This window comes from Rhinolophus hipposideros (genome assembly GCF_964194185.1).
Source record: "Rhinolophus hipposideros genome assembly, chromosome: 5".
In the NCBI taxonomy this organism is placed as follows: Eukaryota; Metazoa; Chordata; class Mammalia; order Chiroptera; family Rhinolophidae; genus Rhinolophus; species Rhinolophus hipposideros.
The window spans coordinates 32,001,794-32,024,865 of record NC_138051.1 but is presented as its reverse complement, the minus strand read 5'-3'; the positions used below and the strand labels follow the sequence as shown (position 1 = coordinate 32,024,865).

The window sequence follows — 23,072 nt, the reverse complement described above, 5'->3', positions numbered from 1 at the left end:
CCCACCCTCCTATTTTTCATTTTGAGGATAATGAAGCTAAAACTTTGAGATTTTAAGTGTTAAAAAACCTGTTAATCAGCTTATTTAAATATCACGCTCTGATTCTTTCAGTTCTCAGGATGGAAACTCTTGTGGGTCAGCCAGAGTCTTGACCAGCATGCTGAATTCAACTTAGCTCTTCCCACAGCCATCAGCGTCATGGAGTTTGATGGGACATGGGCCACAGTATGTAATAGAATTGGAAAACCAGACTATGAGTTTTATACTAAGTATGCTATTAAGATTTATTTGCCACATTTGCCTTATTTTATCTGAATCTCAGGTTTTCAGACCTCAGCTAATTAAGTTGGCTCCACCAACTAACCCAGAAGCCATTCCTTGATTACTGATTTGTGGGGGACACAGAGGGCACCCTGCAAGAGGAAGGAACTGAGGTACAATCCCTGCTGTCAATTAGAGAGGGGACCATGAAAAGAATTTCCAAAGGCTTCATAAGGTACAGGGAATGGCATGATTAGAAGAGAGAACATTCTCCTCTTAATTACCTGTAGCTCAGCAGGCTGCACTGGCAACCAAATCCACTGTAGGGAAGCTGAATGTTGACCCTGAGGGCATTTTTCAAGGGGGAGAGAGATCTGAGGTAAATTACTTTTGCCCAAGGGCTTACAATAATGCTTTTGCTTGAGTTCCAAAATGAATAATGAGCTTAATAACAGTGTGAATGTTCACAGCACCTTTCCTCAAGGGCTCTCAACACTATCTTCACATTACGATCTTCTTTTCTACATTCCTGAGAAGTCTGAAGGAAATGGAATGATTCGACCCCATTTTACCCTGAAGCTGTCATTTCACCACAGGGACTATTAGTAAAGATGAAATGATTTTACTTTCAGCCCATTGCTTTTCTTTCTCTATTCTAACTACAGTCCATGTTTTAAGGTCATTTGCCTGGAATACTCTTTTCCTTCCCATTCTCTTGACATAAACCTTTACCTAGGTAACTCCACTTCATCCTTTTGAACGAGCTTCAACTTAGAAGCCTCAGAAGAACCTGGTCCTCTCAAACACATTGTCCTTTTCCTTGAAGCGTTTGAACACAAGTATAAGTAATGAATTGCTTGTGTCTGTGTGTGTCGGTTTTTTTCACTAGGCTGTTTATTTAATAAGAACAGGGCCTTATGTCTGAATTATCTAACCCTGTATGCTCAAGCATCTCGTTAACATCTGGCATATAACAGGCATTCAAAATATATTCTGAATAAAGAAACAGACTCCATTGAGACTCAATAGATGTGTGAAATGATTGGATGGAAAGCTGAGGGTGACTATCCATCACTACATTACTGAACCAATTGTTAGCCTCTGTTTCCAAGAGACTAATTTCTCAGATTTCAATTAGTCCTAAGGAAATGAACATATTCCCACTCCAGTCCTAGTGCAAAAGGGAGAGTACTGGGAGCCCACCATGAATGAGTCTACAGATACTCTCATTTAGTTAAGTTAGAGAATTACAAGGCAGAGTGATGGCCAGGACTCAATAAATACCTCTTTTTGGGTAAGAGCCAACCTTAACATGGTGGTAGCCAACTAGTATAAACAAGTTATTGCAAGAGGTCAGGACATAGGATCTCCTCCTTAGTGCCTTCTAGCTTGGGAAGCGAACTGAGGATATGTCGATAAACTACCATTACAGCACAGAGAACATTCCAGGGATTCTTTGTTCATTTGCTCATTAATTCAATCATTCATTGAGCCCATTATACATGTTAGTCGCTGATCCAGGAACAGAGGACAAGTAGTGAAGAAAACAGTCAAACCTGGACACCAGAATGAGACAAGTGAACAGAGCCACACCAAACAGATCCACAGACCTGCAGCAGAGTTCCCCAGCCAACTGGCAGCTAAGTGAGCAAGAAATAACGCTTGTTAGTCTATGCCACTGAAATTATGAAGTTATTTTTTGTGCAGCAGAGGCTGACTGATATAGGGCTGAGAATATAAGCAAGGAAACCAGTCCTATGCAACTGTCGTCATCCAAGTGAAAGATAATGACATCTTGGTGTAGGATGTGGCCAGTGGAGATGGACAGAAGTAGATGAATTTCAGATACCTTCTAGACATTGAATCAACAGAATTTTCGATGGCTTGAATGTAGCGATAAGGGAAAAAGGTTGAATCAAGGATGCCATTTAAGATTTGATTTGAATATCTGCAAAGTTGGTTGTGCTAGTAAGGAAGAGGGGGATCCTTAAGAGGTATAGGTTTGGGGTAGATAATTAAAATTCAGCCACAGATGTACAAAATTTGAGATGCCTGGTTCAACTGTCAAGTGAAATATCAAGTAGGCCACTGGATACACAAGTCTGGGGCTTAGGGAAGAGAAAAAGGATGGAAATGTACATTTGGGGGATGACCAGCATATAGGTGGAATTGGAAGCCAAGGGACTAAATGAAAATCTTTCAGGGTGGACTGACACAGTAACCCAAGCATTTTGGAGACCAGTATTGAATATCAGAATCATTTCACAATTATGTCCATGGATCTAGAATTTTGGGGTCTATGGATTTTTCATGAATATGTGAAATAAAACTTGGGTAATACTGAAGCCTGGAATCAGAACTGAGGTGCTCAGTTAGACTAGAGCCCACCCATTAAGTATAGGCATTCTTATCGAGTTGATAAAAATCAATTTGTGATGAGCGCTAGGCTCATAATACTGCCATTTTGTGTGAATAATGTTGATGAAGCAGGTTTTGCCGTGCTTTAATATTTCAGCTAAAATCTGCAATTTTATTTAGGTATCAGACTTCATTGTCTTTTCTTATCAATAAAATGACTCATAAGGAACCCACAAATATATGAGTTTTGGACACTTGAGCTCACTGCTAAGAAGCTCAGTCAGTACTGCTGCTGGGACCCACCAGGGAGCCATAGAGAAGAACTGATGAACAATTACCGAGCATGGAAAGAACAGGGCCAAATGTCCTTTCACTTAGGCGGATTTCCGAATTTTAGTGCTCTGAGCATTGGTTTGCCATTGGCTTCTTTGCGTAATTTATTTTCTATTACTTGTGTTGTTTTGATTATTTATTTCTGGGCTTTGATGCTGTTTCACTTTGAGATTTTCCAGATGGAGATTTTCCAGATTTCCTTGTCTTTGTCTCTATAACCCTTTACCTGACCCCACTGACTGATTTCCTTCCCCTTCTCAGGCATACAGATTCAAGAAGGTCCAGTGGGAGAATGAAGAAGGTGCAGAAGAATAGATCGCACACGCCTTATAATCCGTGAAAAGGTATAACACGGATGTTAAGTACCCAATTCCCACTAGCCATATTTCAAATGTATCTCACATTCTACCTTCTGCTCTCACCACCCTAATCTGAAGGGTCTTCTGAGTATAACACTGCAATGTTGTTCATAACTGTCTTAAACTGTTATTTAAATCTTTTAACATTGGTTTTTTTTTTGAAAGTTTGCTGAACTTTCCAATTGTATTGTACATTTGAGAACTATCCCCAGTCTTCAGTACCAATCACACTGAAGAATGATTATTATATCTTTTCTGATTCTAAAAACATGAATACATGAACAGAAATAAACCAGCGGATTCTTTTAAGCATCTTTACTGACTATGCCCTTCAAAGCTAACGTGCTACTTTGTACTCTTGACCCTAAAATAATTTTTCCAGCTTTACTGTGATATAATTGACATATCCTAAAAGATTTATGTCTCTCAGCTCAAAGGCCCATCAGTTGGCTCTCCCTACATTACTGCTAATTTATGTCCATTTCTTTCTTCAATGTGTTATTCAACACTTGCCTTCTTACCCAGGCATTGTTAGATTCACTCTACCAGATTCCAATAAGAACCATCACTTCTGGCATGCCAACAGTCACATATGTCAATATGGAGGTAGGTGTGGTTGATTACAGAATTTTTAGTAATTATTCCTTGTATGTTTCTGTTAATTCTACTTAGTTTTGCTCTGTTTCCTGCTTTAATTTGTAAGTGACTTCAGGGTAGTCTTTCTAGAGCATGTCTCTTGTCACTCCTTACAGCTTCTCATATATTCTTTACATGTCATAGGATGCATGCCTAAGTTATGGTCACTGATGATAAATCTTCCTAGAGAAATTCAGCAAAGCTAGGAGATATTGTGTTCTTTACAACCAAGTTTGTAGCCTGGGGAAGATATCCTTGAAACACTCCAAGGACTCAAAGGGAATACAGAATAGCTGTTTCCCTTCTTCTTGTGGATTGGTAAGAAATCTTTTCCTTCTTGGAATCTACATTAGGAAGGGATTAATCAGACACCCAGAAATATCTGTGTCTAAACTGATTATAGGATTTACAACTGCTGGGTAAATAGGAGCTTCTCAACTTCATTGCTCTCAGAGTTAAACACACCCCAAGGCTACCAGCAAGTTAATAAAAATAAAGTGGAGAAAATTATATGCTTTAAGAAGTTCTTTTAAAGACGAATCTTGTTTAAGAAGATTTAATACAAACATTAAGAAAGACTAGTAAAATGTGAGAAATAAATTTCCAGTTTTATTATTTTGATAGAGCAAGAGCTTTTGATTAGGGTTTTAAAAAAGTGTTTTAAAAAACATTAGCACTGAACAGTAATGTAATAATGCCAAAGCTTTTGACAAACTCAAAGGAGAAAATGCTGTTTCTCCTTGTTTCTCGGGGAGACAGTGCCATCAAGACAATATTGCATAATGGTTTGACTATTGTTTGGCCTCTGGAGCCAAACTTCTCTAGTTCAAATCCTTGCTTTAAATCCTATGAGCCATGTGATTCTGGGCAAGGTAGTTTCTTCGTAAAATGAGGAAGGTAAGTGTACCTATTTCATTGTATTTTTGTATTATGTAAGTAAGTAAATACACTTAAAAGGGCTTTGAACAGTGACTGGCAGGCGGTTCACGCTCAGTAAGTGTGAGCAGTTATCGTCACTGCCACTGTCCTTACCACCCGCTCTCATCAACTCCATCACCACTCACTACCACCTACCAGTCATCCCTACAACCCACTATGATCATCCGCCACCCAACTATAATGTCCCAACATCCATCACTAGGACTACCGCCACCATTGCTCATCGCTACCCACAACTCACTATTACCACACCTACCATCATTACCCACCACCCATCTCAATCACCCTCAAAACCCGCGATGACCACTACTCAACCATCATATCCCAGTATCATCTCTAACCACCCCCACTATCACTCACCATTACCCACAGTCACCATCCATCACCCCTATCCCTACTCACATCATCATCACCCACCATGACCATCCCCATCACTCATCATGATCACCCATAACACCTTCATCCTTCACTGCTGAGCGGAGGCCACAAAAGTGGCCAGGAAGTTCTTTGCGATCGATCGCCTCTTAGACGTGAAGAATTATAAAGGGCTTTCAGATTTCAAGGAATCTATTTATTAGAGTCTTCCTATTTCAGATGACCTAATACTCTTGTAAGGATCATGAACAACAATGACAACTAACACAACTGCAGGCATACTATGTTTCTGGTACTGTGCTAGTCTAAGTTTTCAACAGATTATTTCATTTAAGCCTCGCAACAACTGTGTGGTATGTGCTATTGTTAGCACTATTTTACATATATTTAAAAAACTGAGAGTAGGAAAGTTTTAGTAACTTGCCTATATTCACAAAGTTAGTAAGCGATAGAGCTGTACTTGAACCCAAGATACCCCATCCTCCAGCCCAAATTCTTGCACAGTGCTCTGCTGTACTTGAGCCCTTTTCCTCATTCTTTAGGAGATATTATTATTATTTTAATTTTTTTTTTATTGGGGAAGGGGAACAGGACTTTATTGGGGAACAGTGTGTACTTCCAGGCCTTATTTCCAAGTCAAGTTGTTGTCCTTTCAGTCTTAGTTGTGGAGGGCGCAGCTCAGCTCCAGGTCCAGTTGCCGTTGCTAGTTGCAGGGGGTGCAGCCCACCATCCCTTGCGGGAGTCGAACCGGCAACCTTGTGGTTGAGAGGACGCATTCCAACCAACTGAGCCATCCGGGAGCTCAGTGGCAGTTCAGCTCAAGGTGCCGTGTTCAATCTTAGTTGCAGAGGGCGCTGCCCACCATCCCTTGAGGAACACAAGGAATTGAACTGGCAACCACAGCAACCTTGTGGTTGAGAGCCCACTGGCCCATGTGGGAATCGAACTGGCAGCCTTCGGAGTTAGGAGCATGGAGCTCTAACTGCCTGAGCCACCGGGCCGGCCCCTCTTTAGCTGTTATTTGTTAAGGTGATTCTAACATTTTCTTTCTCAGACTCTCCGTTTCTCTTGTTCATGCTCTTTCCCGAGACAGCCTACTCCCACCATTTCAATTACAGATGATCTGCGTATCTACTCAGGCCCAATCTGCTGACTGATTGATCTCTATCCTATAACCCCAATTAAGGGCATCTCTGTTTGGGGGACACACACTGCAAAATCAACATGGCCTAAACCAAACCAAGTGCATGATCGTCTTTCTCAAACAATTTCTCCTTCTCACATCCTTATTTCTTTTCTCCCTACCCTTAGTTCTCTAAGCTTCAATGTGACTTCTGTTTCTTTCTCTCCACATACTCAGGACCAGCCACCATAATCATCATCAACACCTAGATCTATAAATTCTGCCTCTGGAATTTCCTTCAGATGCATCTCCTCCATGCTACTCCTACTACCACTATTATAATTCAGAAACTTGTTATCCTAAAATGGGCACAGAAGTTCCCAGTGGTTCCCATCAGCCTCTCTTCTGTTAAAAAGATTCCCCAGCTCTCTGCACACTGAATCAAGACTCAACTTTACAGCTTGGCATTTGGATCTCCTACCTACCTTTTAAACCTCATCTGTCACCACTGTCATTCACGTATCTATTATCCGGACCCACAGACCACTGTATTTTCTGAGAACAGCACGAGTTAGCTCAGGGCACTGCTCATTCTGCTGCCCCACTGAATCAACTCTCCTGCATCTCTGCATCTGGAAATGAGACCAAGCTCATCTCTCACATCACTTCCTCCACGAAGCTTTTTCTGATCTTCTCTCCAGGATGTGAGTTTCTCCTCCTGAAGCAGTCCAGCACTCTGTCCCCACCTTACTCCACTTATGATGACCTCTGTCCATGTCTTGCTCCCCTTACTAGACTGTGAATTCTTTGAAAGCAGATGCTAACATCCTTTGGCAAAACCAAATGTGGTCTTTATTTTACAGAGACACAATACACATTAAATTAAAATGCATGTGTACCTTCTGATTGGCCAACTTGCTAGAGTTTGTTGCATTGTGAAATAATATTATAGAGAATATGTTAAAAGGGCATAAAAGACCCTGACAGCAAAGGGGACAGACTAAACATTTTGTTCGAAAGTTAAGTATTGTCATACACAAGCAGCCTAAGAGATGTAGACAGGAGCATTGCAGTAGGTTCCTTCACCTTCATAACCCATGTGGCAGTCCCATGAAATGACTCAGAAAGCTCTTGATGCTGACTGCAAAGGTGAGCAAGATGAATACACTGGTACTGACTTGATTGGGTTTGTGCCATACAGTATATTTACATCATTAGGTGAGCTTTATGAACCTTCAAAATCTACTTTACAAAACAATTTCTCTATTACCATGTCCAGAGCATTACCATGTTAGACAGTAACTCTACATTAATTTTGGACATGTGATTATTTGGACAGGAAGTGGAACAGAATATTAAAGGATACCTTGAAAGTGGTCTCCAAGGAAATGGAGTTTAGCAATGCTGGTGACGAAAAGATAGGGATAGTGAAGAATATACACAGAGAAGCAGAAGACAGGAGATTAAGCACCGGGCTGGGTGAGACCAAGGGAAACAAAACACAGACATCTCAAAGTCTGGGACCCAGGCAGGAAAAGGGAAAACCCAGGATGATGAAAATCACTCAAATATTAAAAATAGAGTATATTACAGTGTAGAAAAGTAAGCAAGGGGTATGGGGGGAGTGCAAGGGCACAAGAAGAAAAGTAGATGGCAATATAATAATCACATCACATCAATATATTCTGAGGTAAATTCGCATACTTAGACCAACTGCCGTGATTGCTTATTAGCTGCAATACCTTTTTTGCAAACTAATGTGTTTGAACCCATCACTAGGCGTGGGAGGCACTAACGTGTAGCATGCAATGCCTTTTTGAATTCACTTGACCAGCCCAGCTGGATTTGTTAGCCTGGAACTTCAAACTGGGGAAGGCAGAAAGATCATGACTATAATGTAAATATAAATGAATTAGTGTTTTAACAGAATCTTAGGAGACAAGTTACATTTTCAAGAAAGTATATTCAGCACATTATACTAGGACAACTACAGAATTTGTAGATTTGGAATTCACTATAAATGGGAGGTGACTTGTATTAAGAAGAATCATATTTAGGATTGCTATAGCATTTTTTTTGAGGGAGTTTAGTTACCTTTTATAACTATTCAGTTATTCTTGATTTTTATTCATTCATTCATTCATTCCTTCATTCATTCATTCACCCCTCCCTCCTTCTTTTCTTCCCTCCCTCCAATAGTCTAAGCATCTGGAGGCACAGCTGCATTTAACTCTGTGAAATAGGTGAGATAAAGATATTAATAAGCCCCCTCTTTTACTGACAGGAGAAGAGGTCCCAAGAGGTGATCAGCCCAAGGTTATGCAGTGAGTTTCTTGCTGAATCTGTCCCTAGAGCTCAGTACTCTGTTCACTGGACACTTCTCTTGGTCCTTGTCTGGCTTGTTTCTCCCTGAGATTTTTCTACCAGCGGCCACCTGCCTGCAGAATTGGTCATATTTATGGATAGGAAACAATGTAAAGGATGCCCTTTTCCTTGTATGGACCCACGGTTATGCCATCTGAGGTCTGGAGGGCATGGAGCACTTGGCACTCACTGTTCACGAAGACGGCAAACCTCAGGAAGGACAGGTAGCGCTCTCCTTCAATGGGGTTCCAGCCGACATCAGGGTACCCTTTGGCCAGAAGCATGGGGCAGCTCTGGAGGCCACAGCCTGCCAAATAGGTCACCACCTGCCAAGAGCAGTACAAAAGTAAGCACCCAATTTTTTTTTTTTTTTGCAAGATAGCTGTAAAGCCTGCAAAATTCTGGGACCCGAAGGGCTTCCCTAGAAGCTAGAGAGAGCCCAAGACTTTTAAAGTACATAACTTAATAGATTTGAAGGCAGAATCTCGAATTCATTTTTGTTTCCAAGTCATCAACAAGACCGATGATCACTGTTATGTAGGAATATACAGTTGTCTGGTTTTTTTAGTTCTGGTAAGATGGAGCTGCCATTTAAAAATAGGCCTGCCTAGGCTGTGTCTGGGGAGATAATGGTGGATGTAGGCTGGCCATGTTCATTTGGCCATGGTATTTCAAGACCAAATATTCAGTCACTGGTTGACTCTCAGTGGGCCCTTGACTACTCAGGGGTCTGTACTCAAGTTCTACAACAACAATTGTCTAAAGTGAAAAGTCAGGATGTTAAGGTTGGGTTGACTAGTGAAGAGGCCATGGCCAGTTAAGGACTAGGATTGGTAGTGCTCTCTTTACTTCCAGTTACCAGACACTTGCCACAAGAGCTCAGTTCTGTGATCGTGTGAAAGATACTAGAATCAGCCTATGATTCAGAAGGTGTTAGGCAAAAGCCTGGCAAATATAGATTGTTGCTTGAAATACAGTTGTTATTTTAATTTACTCTTTGATATGTATACCGGGGAAGAGGAGAATCCATTAGGCTGCAAAAGACTCATTGGAATGGTGTCTTTTCCTTTTTTAATCCCCAGGGCCTGGTGCATATTAGGTGCTCAATAAATGTTTGTCAAATGAATCATGTATTTGCTGATGTTAAATACTCGAAGTCATTTCGCAAGAATAATGAATCTAAGTCAAAACTTAGTAATAAACTACCGTCACACTTTTTCCTTCTTAAACCAGTAAGGATACTATTCTGTTTGAAGTTTAGATTTGATGTGGCCTTTAAAATGGCAGGAAAAACATTAATAAAGGCAGGGATTAGGCAGAGTTTTCAGGGTTACAGGTACAGAGCATTTCACTAGACACTAAAATAAGTACCCACATGAATGTGTTGTGGGGGGAGAAAGGGGCAGGTGGGGTTGTTGTTCAATATTAAAGGTTCTAATTTCCGGTGTGATCAATAGAAGGGAGGAACGGAAGCATTTACTGGTCCTCTCCCTTTCTCTTAAGGAACCAAAGTTGGGTGATTTCCTGACACTGGACTGAATAAAGTCTGTTCACTAGATTGAGCTGTCAGAACCACTTGAAAAGGTGGCTGCGAACCTCCTCATCCCGCTTCACACATTTCCCTGAGCCCCTGATTTTCCCCTCTCCTAGTCCCTGGCCTCCACTTGTCATACTTGCATCTTCCAAGGAACACTTGGGGTCTTTGTGGAGCGGTGTCATTTGGAAAAATGAACTGCAACTGAGGAGGGGTGCTGAGTATTAAGTCTTGTGCCACTGTCCGGTTGTAAGAGAACCACTGGCCACTCTTATATACAGGCATCAGTTGTCATCTCACCACCGGGAACATTGTGCTATTGATTTCTGTTTAAATGCATGGATAACGGAGTTTAACTGAAGTCTGTCCCACAAGTAGCAGAGCACAGGAATATACACGGCATCTGTGAAACAGCTTTGCTACAATATACTGCTGGTGGCATAGCATTTGAGTCTGTGTGTGTATGGGGAGGCCGTCTTGTTTCTGTTTCAATCAGTTCTTCTCACTGAAACCAGGTGGTGATTTCTAAAATGCAATCATGGTATGTTGCTCCTCTGCTTACATCCCTCCAATGGTTTTTATTGCTCTTGGCTCTACAGTGAGGTCCTGTAACGGAACAGCTAAGAGCATGGCCTCTGGAGTCAAACTTGTGAATCCTGGCTGTGATACAAACCCCGCGACACTGATGATGTTACTTAATCTCTCTGCGTCTCAATTTGCTCTCCTATCACTGAGGGCAGTAACAAAAAGGCGTGTTCTGAGGGTCACGTGAGTTAATTCAGAATGGGGCGTGGTGCACAGTGATTCTGTGGGAATCTGTAGGCATATGCACTTCCATTATTAATAGTAATGGTAGCACAACGTCCAATTCCTTACAAATCCTCCTCATTTCTCACACTTCCCCCAAGCACTCTGTGCTCCAGTTGTATGCAGATTTCTGGTTCTCAAGCACACCTTGCTCTCCTCTCTGAATCTCAAATATTCCCTGCATGCGCTTCCCAACAATGGGGCCGAGTAGCTTCCGTACCCCTCAGCTCCTGGCTTTTCTCCGTGACCTTCCCGACCCCAGGCCAGCGTTCGGGGCTTCTCTCCCATGCGCTCTGAAACCCACGGCACACTGGGTGACCTTGGACTCGTCCTCCTCCCCCACACCAGCACGCTCTCCTCCACCCTCAGCACGTGTACTGTTACTCTGTCAGCCAGGCGGTCAAGGATACAGTCCCACGATGGGTTGGGGAGAGGTCAGGTGCATCAGCCCCCCGCTCATCACCACCACCCAGACTGTAGTTCACAGGCCCAGTGTGGGCAGCTCAGCTTTGTCTCGTTTGTGCATGGAAAGGAGATGTGTGGGCATTCTTTACGTGTATACTGGTCATACAGTTTTCTGTCATGCCTCGTTCTTTAGTATGTGAACTTATACATATAAGGCCCAGAACTTACTAGGAACCACAAGTGTGTCCAGTAGTGTTCCATGTAGACCCATGAAGCTGAGCCTCCACATTCACAAATGTCCACGTACCCATGGGAGACGCTCTGGTTCTAACTATCGCGTGGCTGCCAGTTATTCACATCCTATCCCATTTCCACCACGTGTGGAAGAGGTTCTGATGGGAGCTCAGTCTTTGCTCTCCATTTGTTTGGTTTGGTGGCACCATAGGTAGGAAAGAGTAGGCACATGGCCTCCCCAGGGCCAGTTACCTTCTCGAGGTCTGGTTCTTCTAAGCCCAGCGCTAACTCGTTGTTGTCCATCACAGAGGAAGCTGCCACATCCAGCGGAGTGGATCCCCTCATCGATGGAGAGGCTGAGGAAAGAGGTAAGAAGGAGTGAGAAAGGGGCAGAGAGACCATTTCTCTCTGAGCTGAGACTGCAGTGCACACAATTGGCCAGAAGAGGGCAGCAAACACACTAAAGCTGTGTCACATCACTGTTCTCTGAGGGGACTGCCCGAACAATTTAAGAACAGTTCTATTTGTTATCCTTCCTCTCCACACTCATTACTGATTGTGAATACGTGTTAAGTTTGAAAATCAGTTCACAGGACCAGCTGGGAACACGTATTTTCAAGTGCTTTTCTAACATGAAACTTCTTATGGCCCCCATTTGATGGTCACTTCAAAGACTCAGATGTCACTTGAACAACTAAGCTAAAATGACTTGCCCATTTCTGGGGGCACCACTTAGAATTTAAAAATAGCCTCAAACAGCATTAGCTCATACAGTGATCAGATCCAATGTTGTCTTTGGTTTTCCTTGTCTAGTTCTTAGGCTAAAACTAAGAAAAACTTCAGGTGGCATTTTGCAAAAAGGTTGGTAGCCTGAGGTTGCATTTGATAAACAGGAAACCTGAGATTTCAGATTTCATGTGCACAGATGAGTGTATCTGCGTCTTCCACAAGCTCATTTGGTTTACATGCAGAACAGTGAGTAAGCCATACGCGTTGTGTTGCTTTTCTAGTGGTGGTGATGGATTTACACTGTTTATCCACAGTTGCTCTTGGCCAGTCTAGTCTGCCTTGCATCTATGGGAAGCCCTGGCTGGTTGGCTGATGGGACAAGCATGCAGCCTGCAGCCAGCCTGCCAGAAAGAGATTGGATCCATGACCTTGGTCTCATTAGCAATGATTCCTGGTCAGCTGAGTGGGCCGGGAAGAACTATATCCCCACACTATATCTTCAACTTCAAACAGCATTTTATGAACCAGGAGCCCATGGTCCCAAGAGAGACGAGGTAAAATTGTGTGACTATACCAACACAAATCTGTCATCAGTGCTCTTTGGTAGCAACATCTCTACTTAGGTTGGAGATCTGGTATAATTATTTCTCGTTTATAGATCAGGCAGGGGTCCTTTTTATATTTAAAAACCCCACAGCATGCATTTGGCTTCTTTCCTTTTATATCCTAAGTGGTCAGTAGGGACAGTGTCACCTTTGAACCCAAATATGGAAGTTATGACATGACATACCTAGGCCAACACTGCTGTTCTCCAGCAGGTAACTTAGATGCTCAAACATGGCCTTCTGATTTTGCCGGCTAATTCGACAGAAATAGCAAAGGAAGCGGCAACAGCTAGCAACCATCTTTGGAAAGGCGATCTGAAGGGCGAAGGAAGAAATGTCAAGGAAAAGAATCTCTCATGAGGTTTTTCTGAAAAGTCTGACTTCAAAGAACTGAAGTCTGGTAAGCTGCCAACAGCTTGGAAAATATATTTTCTCCTTACTTCCAGTTTGTTCCAAGACGTATTCACAAGAGAGATAGTGCATGTACACCTAAGGAGAGGCTTCCCAAAATACTGTGAGCAAATTATAATTCCTGAAGTATCTTCCTTCCCGAGGAAATAGATGTCAAACAAGAATCCGAGTCATCCTCAGATGTCATGTGAAACTGCACAACCCTGCACCACACTAGTGTTTCTAACTAGGAGGAGAATGGACAGAACTCTGATAGAAAATTTCAGAAGTGAGATGGGTGATCAGCGAAGAGACCTGGCAGTATTCCCAACCTGAGTCCTCTGGGTAAGGGCTGGCCCCTACAGTTGTGGAAGCCTCAAGAGCATCAAGCTCTCGGATTGGGAGCCTCCCCCAATCCCCTCTGTCCTTGATAATTGCTCTCCTGTGGGCTCCTACAGCATTTGTGATCTGCTTCATACAAGTTAGCACTGAGATGCCATCTTATATTACTGTTTTCTGTGTTTGGCTTCTCTGCTTAACAAAGTAATTAGCATCTCCGGGGCCTGGCCATGTCTTATTTTGGATCCAATAATGCTCAGTAAATGGTGTTGGTGTTCGCCTTGCTCGGGATCCTAGAAAGCCCTTGATTTCCCCTGTGAGAATCATGGCGGGTGCTTGAAGAAGTAAAGTTCTGAAACCTAGAGTCTGTGTGCCTGCTGAGGCATCCAGACGTTTGCTCAGGGATCTTCTGGAAAGAGTCCACTTTCCCAAGAGATCAGAAGAAATCAAGGGAGCGAGAATGTGAGCTTGGCTTCTGTTCTTCCTTCACACCCCCGCTTGTCAATACTGGTGGCAATGCTTTCCTAGGACCCAGGCACTCTGGAATTTCCAATATGTGAGAACATACCCCATCTACTGCCTTCACAAGTTATCTGATTCTGAGGAGAACCCCACACAAGTTGGGCCCTATCCCCATTCCTTTTGCCTTGACAGTAGGCACCTTGTGGGGGGCGGGGGCTTGCAAAGACATCATCAGGAGCTTGGCTCACAGAGGAAACATGCACACTCCTGAAGGAACACTGCCAGGATCATTATTAAGATCTTGTTTTCTTTTAAAACAGCCTTCTCCTGAGGCAGCACAAAACACATCAGGCTCCTGTGTGGAACCCAGAGGAATTCCAAATGGGAAGAAGCAGGATTGCAGAGTCCGGTAAATGCAGCCCAGTGGAATAAGACAGAAAAGGCCCCGAGCTTCTCACACTGGCTGGATGCCATTCAGCAGCCTCATCCCACCTCTCCGCCCCTTCCTGGCATTGTGCACGTCCCTCCCCCTCCCTGGGAAGAGTGGCTGAGGCAACGGACACCAGCCATATGGCTGTAAACAATTCACCTCCAGAGTTGTTGCCCAGGAGTTAAGTTCTGGCTAAGTTCTCTTTGCAGTATTACCTGAGATTTCTCTGCACCCAACACGTTCACCATCACCTCCATCACTGTCTCGTGCATGCCGAGGACTCGCATCAGGTTGGGGTGCTGGTAAAACACCTTGTTGTTCATTATGTCTCTAGGGTGAGAATTGGAGAGAGACCTTAGCACTTTTTTATTTCAAGGCTGTGAAAATTCAGGGCTGAGAACACACAATGCACACACCCGCTAGGGGTGAAGTAATATAAATGTGACAGTCTGAAACGATAATAAGAAGGCACTAGGTCATGTGGAACAGAGGTGGAGTGCCTTTTTCAGCTGGTAGGAATATTCTGGGCTCTTTCATTTCTACTAAGTACTTGCTTTCTGTCTTGGAAACATTTTAATGACATTAAACGGTTGCCCCTTGGTCCTGTTACTCGCAATAGTTTTAAGGCAGCCCAAATCACTGGATTTCTCTTCCTCCAGGTACTCAGGAAATCCAGGTACTATTTTTTTTCTTCTCTTGCCCTCTATCTCTGTCTCTGCGTACTTCCGTTTTCTTAGTGATAAGGCTGTACCCATTTCTTATGACAATTGTACATTCGGTACCAATGATGTTTTGGGACAGCAGTCCTCAGAAGACAATGAAATCACCAACAAAATGAAAAAAAGAACTATGTTTTTAAGTCATTTAATACAAACTAAAGCTGCAGGCAAATCCACCGACAGAAGCAGCCCATGACCTGGCTGTGTGAAGGCTTGCGGTGTGCTCACTCTCTGCCCACCCCTCCCACTCCCCTGCCCCCCGACTGTTGCAGCTACCAAGAGGAGATGCCACCAGCTTTCACTGCTGCTATGTCTACCACAAGGGCTGAGGGGGAAGCTAATTCGGTCGCTTTTTTTCTCTTCCCATAAAAATCTCTTTATTTCCATTATAAGATTCCCCTATGGAAATGAATTGGAGGAATATGTGCACCCCCCCCCCCCACCAACCTGGGTATCCTCAAGATCCCTGTTCTGGGCCTTGGTGATAGACGCTCATTTAATTTGCTGGCCCAAGGGCTGAATACTCGGCAGTAGGAAGGCTGCTGTTGTAGTTTTTGATTTTAATTAGGTAAAACTGTGGGCTGCTCAGTGAACCTTTGGGGTCTCAGTTTTCCCATCTGCAAAATGGAAGTGCTACATTATCTAATTAAAAGAAATCTTTTTGATGTCCAAAGTGCCATCTTTTTGACAACACAGCTTCTAAGGAAGAGACGCAAAGTATTGTTATGGATAAAGGTGCCTCAGAGTTGACAGAAATGACCCTCTAGGACAGTGCTGAGAAAAGGGAAGGAGTGGGTAGTAATTTTTCAGAGGGAATTTCAGAAGATTTCCAGTTGAAAGCAGAAGTGCTCAAAGGGGTTCTCTCTTGTTGGGGTGAACACACTGTCCCTTGCTCCGAATTTTTGCATTGCCTTCCTGAGGCTATTTTCATCAGATTCAAGCTAAATAACTGTTTTTCTCCCAGACTCCTCCCTACTTCTTCTGGTAATGTCCCTTTACCCTGATTAGCAGGTATAGTCTCTCGGGTTACCAAAGGTGACAGAAGTGGCAAGGGTGTGCCCACAGGAGGAACACACAGAGACTGTCCATGATGGGATTCTGGAACACCCACTCAGCAGGGTAAGCCCGTTTTCCCACTGGAAGCCCTCCTGACAGCCTTGCACGTAACTGGGTGACCTACCCCAGCCCATTGATCATGAGCAGCTCCTCTTCCTTGCCCATCCTGACGCTGAGCAGGCAGCGTATCTGGCCCAGCGCAGCCAGCAGGCTGATGGTGTCGCCTACAGATGCCTGGCTGATGGTGTAGGTCTTTCGCAGCGCCTGCAGCAGCTCCCCGATGCTGTCGTACTGCCTCCGGAGGAGGCTGAACATCATCCGGACGAGTTCCGCATCCTGGATCTGGTCCTCTTGGGCCCAGCGGATCATCGTCTGTGAGATGAGTTCCTTCAGTGTCGCTAGAAGGACAAGAGGGAGGACCAGTACGGTGGCCGTCCTGGTTGAGGGAGAGCTGTGCACCTCAGCTACTTCATTCATTGATAAGACACATCATCGGTTGGTCAAGGCTAAAAAAGTGCTTTTTTTTAAGGATGGGGTATGGCATGCAGACAAGTAGAATATGTTATCAGAAGACATAGATGTGAGCCATACTACAGGAAAAGTATAGGCGGTGGAGTGAGGTGTACTGCAAGTACTCTGGTCGGGCCAAAGGCTTTGCAGTGGGACACCTGACCCTCAGGCATTGAACTGCGCTGTCGGGATCTCTGGCAGGACTCAGCTGTCACTGCACCAGGGACTATCTTCGCAAGCTCTGAGAGGAAAAACAGAAAGACTTTGAACGCAGAATTTCTCAGGGATCCTACTGGTTGCACAGAAACACCACCGGCTGCATAAGTAAAGATCAGTCGTGGGACTCAAACCAGCTGTGGGCCTTTCAGAGGTTAGACTCCGCGGCCCTGAAAAGTACGGCAGTGGTGTGGGAGGACGACCAGGAGAGAGACCTGGGCAGGGGGCCAGAGCAGCAGGTACCCTGCCAGGCCAGCCACGAAGGCACTTCTCACCCCAGATCATGCCGTACACAGTTCCAGAAGGTGCCATGACAGCGGTGAGAAACGCTGCTTTCAAATTATAATTGCAACCACGTCTGGCTCTGCCTGTCACCTTCCTGTAAGGTATGGATAGCACCGGGATCCTTAATTCAGACCTGTGATAAAGGCAGAGCTCAGGGGACAATGAACGTCCTACAGTCCCTCAGAGAAAGGGCTGGGAATGAACTCAGATGGGTGCTTTCGGTCATTGGTGCCATCTCTAATAATTGAGTTTTCTACCTCCATATACTACCTATGGCACATGCCTGCTCTACATTCAGTCCTGGCTCATCATAAGGACATAAAGTAGAGCTCCAGAAGAGATCTAGATATAAAGGATTCATTTGACTTACTGCTGTGTCTATCAACCCCGTGGGTATTTTAGGTTCAGAAGGGAGACATTAGCCAAAAAACTTAAAAAAGGATACTGAAGACAGAGAGAAGCACCATTAAACGATGTTCCTAAGAGATCTCACTACGCAGGGATTGCTGACTAATAGCTATCAGGTTAGATAATATGTTAACCCTGCGGGGAAAAGTTATTTATGGGCTAGACTGAGTTCCTCTCAGGGACCTGTCTCCTCAGTAGCCAAATGTAGAAGTTCCCATTTCTCCTAGTTACTATTCAAGGTAAGGAATGAAAAGAAGACAAAAACATAGACATTCTTGGACCCAACGTAAGCCTTTCTAGTCCTGTAAGTACAATTTCCTCTGTAACCTATATTTTGGCTGAAAAAAAATTAGTTCTCACCACTAACAAGCAAATTCTCTGCAGAGTTTATACACATCATTACAGTCTTTGCCATGCATGAAAAGCAATAGTCAGAATTGTTAATCAGCTCAAAGTCTATCTTCCTCTTAACAGGGAATTGTACAGAGTCATGACGAAATCAAGTGAGTATTAGCTTTTCCTTAACCTGACTTTCAGATGAATTCAGGATTTGGGTGAGCTGTTAGCCTCACAATGACTTAAACATCCAAATCAACATTTATAGTCTAGACAGTGGAACAGTCAAACATCTCACTTGAGAGCAAATGGGAAAGAACACAGCCCTATTGCCTGAAAGGATGGAGCAGGAAACACCCCACAGATTCTTTGTCCAGACTAGTCTTCAAGATAAAAATAAGAGAATGAAGTAAATAAATTCGTGTGTGACCAAGCTAAAGCTCATTAAAAAAAGAAGTGACCCCAAGATCATGACAGAAAAAGCAAGATCCATCATCGTTGTGTTACTGATGCAATTCGGTGGAAGGCATGACATTTAAGGCCATTCTTATTGATCTGGGTTTCCAAATATGAGACTGAGGTCTAGAATGTGAGAGAAAGAATGAGAAAGAAATGGGAAGAAAACTGTGGGGAGAGGGAAGAAACATTCTCAAGAGCCCTGAAAAGCACAGTGTATTTTGTGGCCTGACATATGCTAGAAATGTAGCACCCACCAAGCAAACCTAGACTGAACAGAGAAAAATGAAGCTTTATCCCTGACAGCCATGCTACTGGAAATTCCTCAGATTTTAATTAGCTTCCATGAAACAGTGGCAGAGCAGCATAAAGAGACCAGATTCAAGAAGTTAAAAAAACACATGTTCTAGAAGGCAGGAGGCTCTCTGTATATCCTGTGCATCCAATGATTAAAATAATTAATGCACATAAGCATGTCTGGCACATATTGGGGGCTTTGAAAGGGTTAACTACTATATTATCTATAACAGTAGTTATAAAAAGTATGGTCCACAGACACTTGGGGTCCCCAAGATCCTTTAGGCAGTTCTCAAGGCCAAATGTATTTTCATAATAATGCTAAGATGTTATTTGTCTTTTTCATTGTGTTGGTAGCTGAACTAACGGTGCAAAAGCAACGGTGGGTAAAGCGGCTTGTGTCTTAGCATGAATCACGTCAGAAGTGCCTACCTCTGTTCGTCACTGCCACATCCCCAGGAAAACGCCTAGTTTCACGTAAGAAGGTTCTCAAGGAAATATAAACATTATTCACTTTATTACTAATAAACTCGAGTGTACACCATTTGAATATCCTGCGTGACAAAATGGGAACTATGCTTAAAACACTCTTGTTGTAAGTCAAAGGACAGCGCTTTTCTTGAGGGAAAGCACTTGTGTGATTGAGCTGTGAGCTAAACTGCCGCTTGTTTCACGGAATAACATTTTTAATTCGAAGAACCACAGACAAACTATGGTTAAGCAGTCTTGGGTGACTGACAGGCGTTTTCTAAAAAATGAAGGAAGAAAGCCTGTCACTTCAAGGAAAACAGTCGATAGAATCTGTTGCCATAATATAATTTGAGCTTTCAAGTGAAAACTAGAATTTTGGAAAAAGTTTATCTGCCACCATGAGTTTGACAGCCTCCCAATGCTTAAAGACTTTTCTTATTAAATTGTTGCTATTAACAAATGTGATTTTAAAAACATTTTATAATTAAAGATGTCAACATCTGGAAGCTCTGCATAACTTCGTGAACCAATAATTTCCCAATGACCAAATGCATGATGTTCCCAAAACATTCATAGGTAAAATGATCCATTCAACATGCAAGAAACACCAATGGATTTTTATATAACCGGGTTCAAAAAAATTTCTTTAGCATGGTTTCAGACTCCACATGGCAGTTAACTTTTGAGAAACCACTATTTGTTGAGTTTTTAGGTAGTATTAAAGAAAAATTTCCACAAGTATCTGAGAAAGCTATTAAAATACTCCTATTTCTAACTATTATATATATCTGTTTGAGGTCAACTTTCTTCCTATCTTTTAACTAGGTCTAAGAATCTAGCTATCTTCTATTAAGTCAGACAAGAGATTTATAAAAATGCAAAACAATGTCACTCTCCTCATCCTTTTTTTGTATTGAACAATTTAGCTATTTTTTAAAATAAAAGTATGTTATTTATATAACATGTAATGTGTTATTATTTTTGAATAAATAATTGTTCAAAATTTTGTTTTAAATTCTAATTCAGTAATATTGATAGATATAATCCACATAAGCTAAAGTTTATTGGGGTCTTTGATAATTTTTAAGAGTGTCAAAGTTTGGGAACCACAGATCTATCTAAAAGAGCCTAAACTGAGGTAATGACCATGATTGAAAGGTAAAGTTTTTCCTCCAGCTAAGATGAAATTCTGTTCCATTAGCTGTGTGATCCTAATCAAGTAGCTGAGACCCGAACCTTGAAAGCTGCAGCTGAGGAAGCTTTCTATGTTTGTTTCCAGATGGGAGGTAGACCAAATGTGAGTATAAGAAATGTAATACATCTCACATTGAGAAATAAGGAGAAAATTAAAGAATCATTATTTTGAAAATTGAATCCTGGCAGTCAGCAAGCGTCCCGGTCATTATTCATTCATTGCCACAGTGTTTCCCACCAGCCTGAAGGGCCCTATATGCTTCCCTCTTCAATTTGGGTTTAAGATCAATCATCTTCAGAGCAAGAGGGGAGTAGCATATTTTCTACATAGAGGCTAGGTGGCCTTGTTTAGCCTTCTCTGCAGCTAGTACAATGGGGCACAGAGAGAAAAGGTACACTGCAGGCTGGAGAGGGGGATACTTAATTCTTTGCCCCTGACATTGGCTGACTCTTTAGCAACGACTTTACTCTCATTCATACTGGAAAACAGGATTGTCAAGTACAGAGGGCTTTGCTCTGGAGTCAAAGCCTCAGGACAGATCTCATTCACAAGTTTCTTTCTGTCCTCATCTTACTAGCTGAGTTATGAGGTGTGATGACAAAATAACAGTGAATGTTTAAAATAAATTATTATAGTAAAAGACACATTGCCATTAATCCCCCTCAAAATACTCCCCCTCGCTTTGAACACACTTATCCCATCATTTTTGCCACTTTCTGAAGCAGTTCTGGAAGTCCTCTTTCATGAGTGTCTTTAGTTGTGCTGTCATGGCTGTCTCCATGTCCTAAATTGATTCAAAACATTTTCCTTTCATGGTCATTCTGACTTTGGGGAAGAGCCAGAAATCTCATGGTGCCAGATCCGGTGAATAAGGTGAATGAGGACACACCGTAATGTTTTTATTTAACAGAAATTGCCATACCAGAAGCGATGTGTGACACGGAGGATGAAACCATTTACCCATTTCATGTTCATGCATTTTTCGTGATCCATGATTTACAAGATACTTCAAAACACACCTTTTCTCAACTGTAGGGCACACCTAACTGACTACACAGAACAAGTTGAAGCAAGACACTTCAAAACACACCTTTTCTCAACTGTAGGGCACACCTAACTGACTACACAGAACAAGTTGAAGCTTGTCACACTGTTACAGTTACTGTTTGACGTGCCGCTTCCCATATTGAAGATCCCTGCCTTTCCATTGGATGGCACTTGGCAGCAGCATTCACTGCAGTTTTTGATCACAATGGAAAGGCTCTGTGTCATACATTGCTTTTGGTATGGCAATTTCTGTCAAATAGAAACATTACAGTGTCCTCATCCACCTTATTCACCGGATCTGGCACTGTGTGACTTCTGTCTCTTCCCCAAAGTCAGAATGACCATGAAAGGTAAACGTTTTGAATCTATTCAGGCAGGACATCGAGGCAGCCACGAAAGTGCAACCAAAAGAACTCACAAAAGAGGACTTCCAGAACTGCTTCAGAACGTGGCAAGAACGATGGGATAAGTGTGTTCAAAGTGAGCGGGAGTACTTTGAGGGACATTAATGGTAATGTGTCTTTTACTGTAATAAATTTTCTTTTTAATTTAAACATTCACCATATTTTTGTTATCATACTTCATACCTCCAGTGTGTCCCTCCTAAATAGTTTATTAATCGAACATTGTTTTCTGTTAAGTGTCCAATATTGGGTTAAGTACCCTAAACTAAACTATTTCAAGACACAATTATTATGCACAGCAGCCTAGTTGGGGAAACTAATATATATATATATATATATATATATGGAGCATTTAATGAGAAATAGTGTAAAAACTAAGTGGTAAAACTGTATTTTCCAAGATATTTACCAAATAAGACAATTCATTAGAAGGTACAACATCTACAGTAATACATTCAAAAGAAATTGAGAAAATAAATGGTAAGATCTTCCTTTCTCATTTTCCCCCAATGGGTCATTTATCTAAAGTTCTTTATTTCTAGAATAGGTCCACATTACATGGAGACTAAAGAAGCAGGGAAGGAAAAGCTCTATCGTGAAGTTAAGAGGGATGAATGAACTGATCTTATGGAAAAGACTACTCTTGGCTATGACTAACTTGGAATGCCGTTTTCCTTTAGGAGATGACTCACACAAGTAGTCCCTGTAGTAAATACTTTTATCTTTTTCTGGTATCAGTGGGGGAATGCTGACATTTGGGTAGGAATTTCAACAGCAAAATGAGTCAGCCAGATCGCAAGATAAATTTAAACCTCTTCTTTAACCAAAGAAAGACAGATATATTAAGAACAGTTACAACTAAACAATGATTTCATTTCTGTTACTTTTCTAAGCTCATCTTTGGAAATGCTACCCTTTAATCACTGAAAAAGAGAAAAGAAAAAAACAACACAAAAACATTTAGGAAGCACGACTCCTGAAGGGGGACA

At 42.4% G+C, this 23,072-nt stretch overlaps 1 protein-coding gene across 1 annotated transcript in view; it reads right to left on the bottom strand.

Annotated features, from left to right (window-relative positions):
- The window catches only part of LOC308497862 (ryanodine receptor 3), a gene marked incomplete at its 3' end in the record, with an annotated part of 275,261 nt that overhangs the window by 61,497 nt on the left and 190,692 nt on the right, over positions 1–23,072 (bottom strand). Inside the window, exons 38-42 of the mRNA XM_081048956.1 lie at positions 16,583–16,856; positions 14,899–15,013; positions 13,248–13,377; positions 11,981–12,084; positions 8,939–9,074 (exon numbers count right to left, since the gene is read on the bottom strand). Of these exons, the coding sequence (XP_080905082.1) occupies positions 8,939–9,074; positions 11,981–12,084; positions 13,248–13,377; positions 14,899–15,013; positions 16,583–16,856 (759 nt within the window). The remainder of the gene's footprint in view (positions 1–8,938; positions 9,075–11,980; positions 12,085–13,247; positions 13,378–14,898; positions 15,014–16,582; positions 16,857–23,072) is intronic.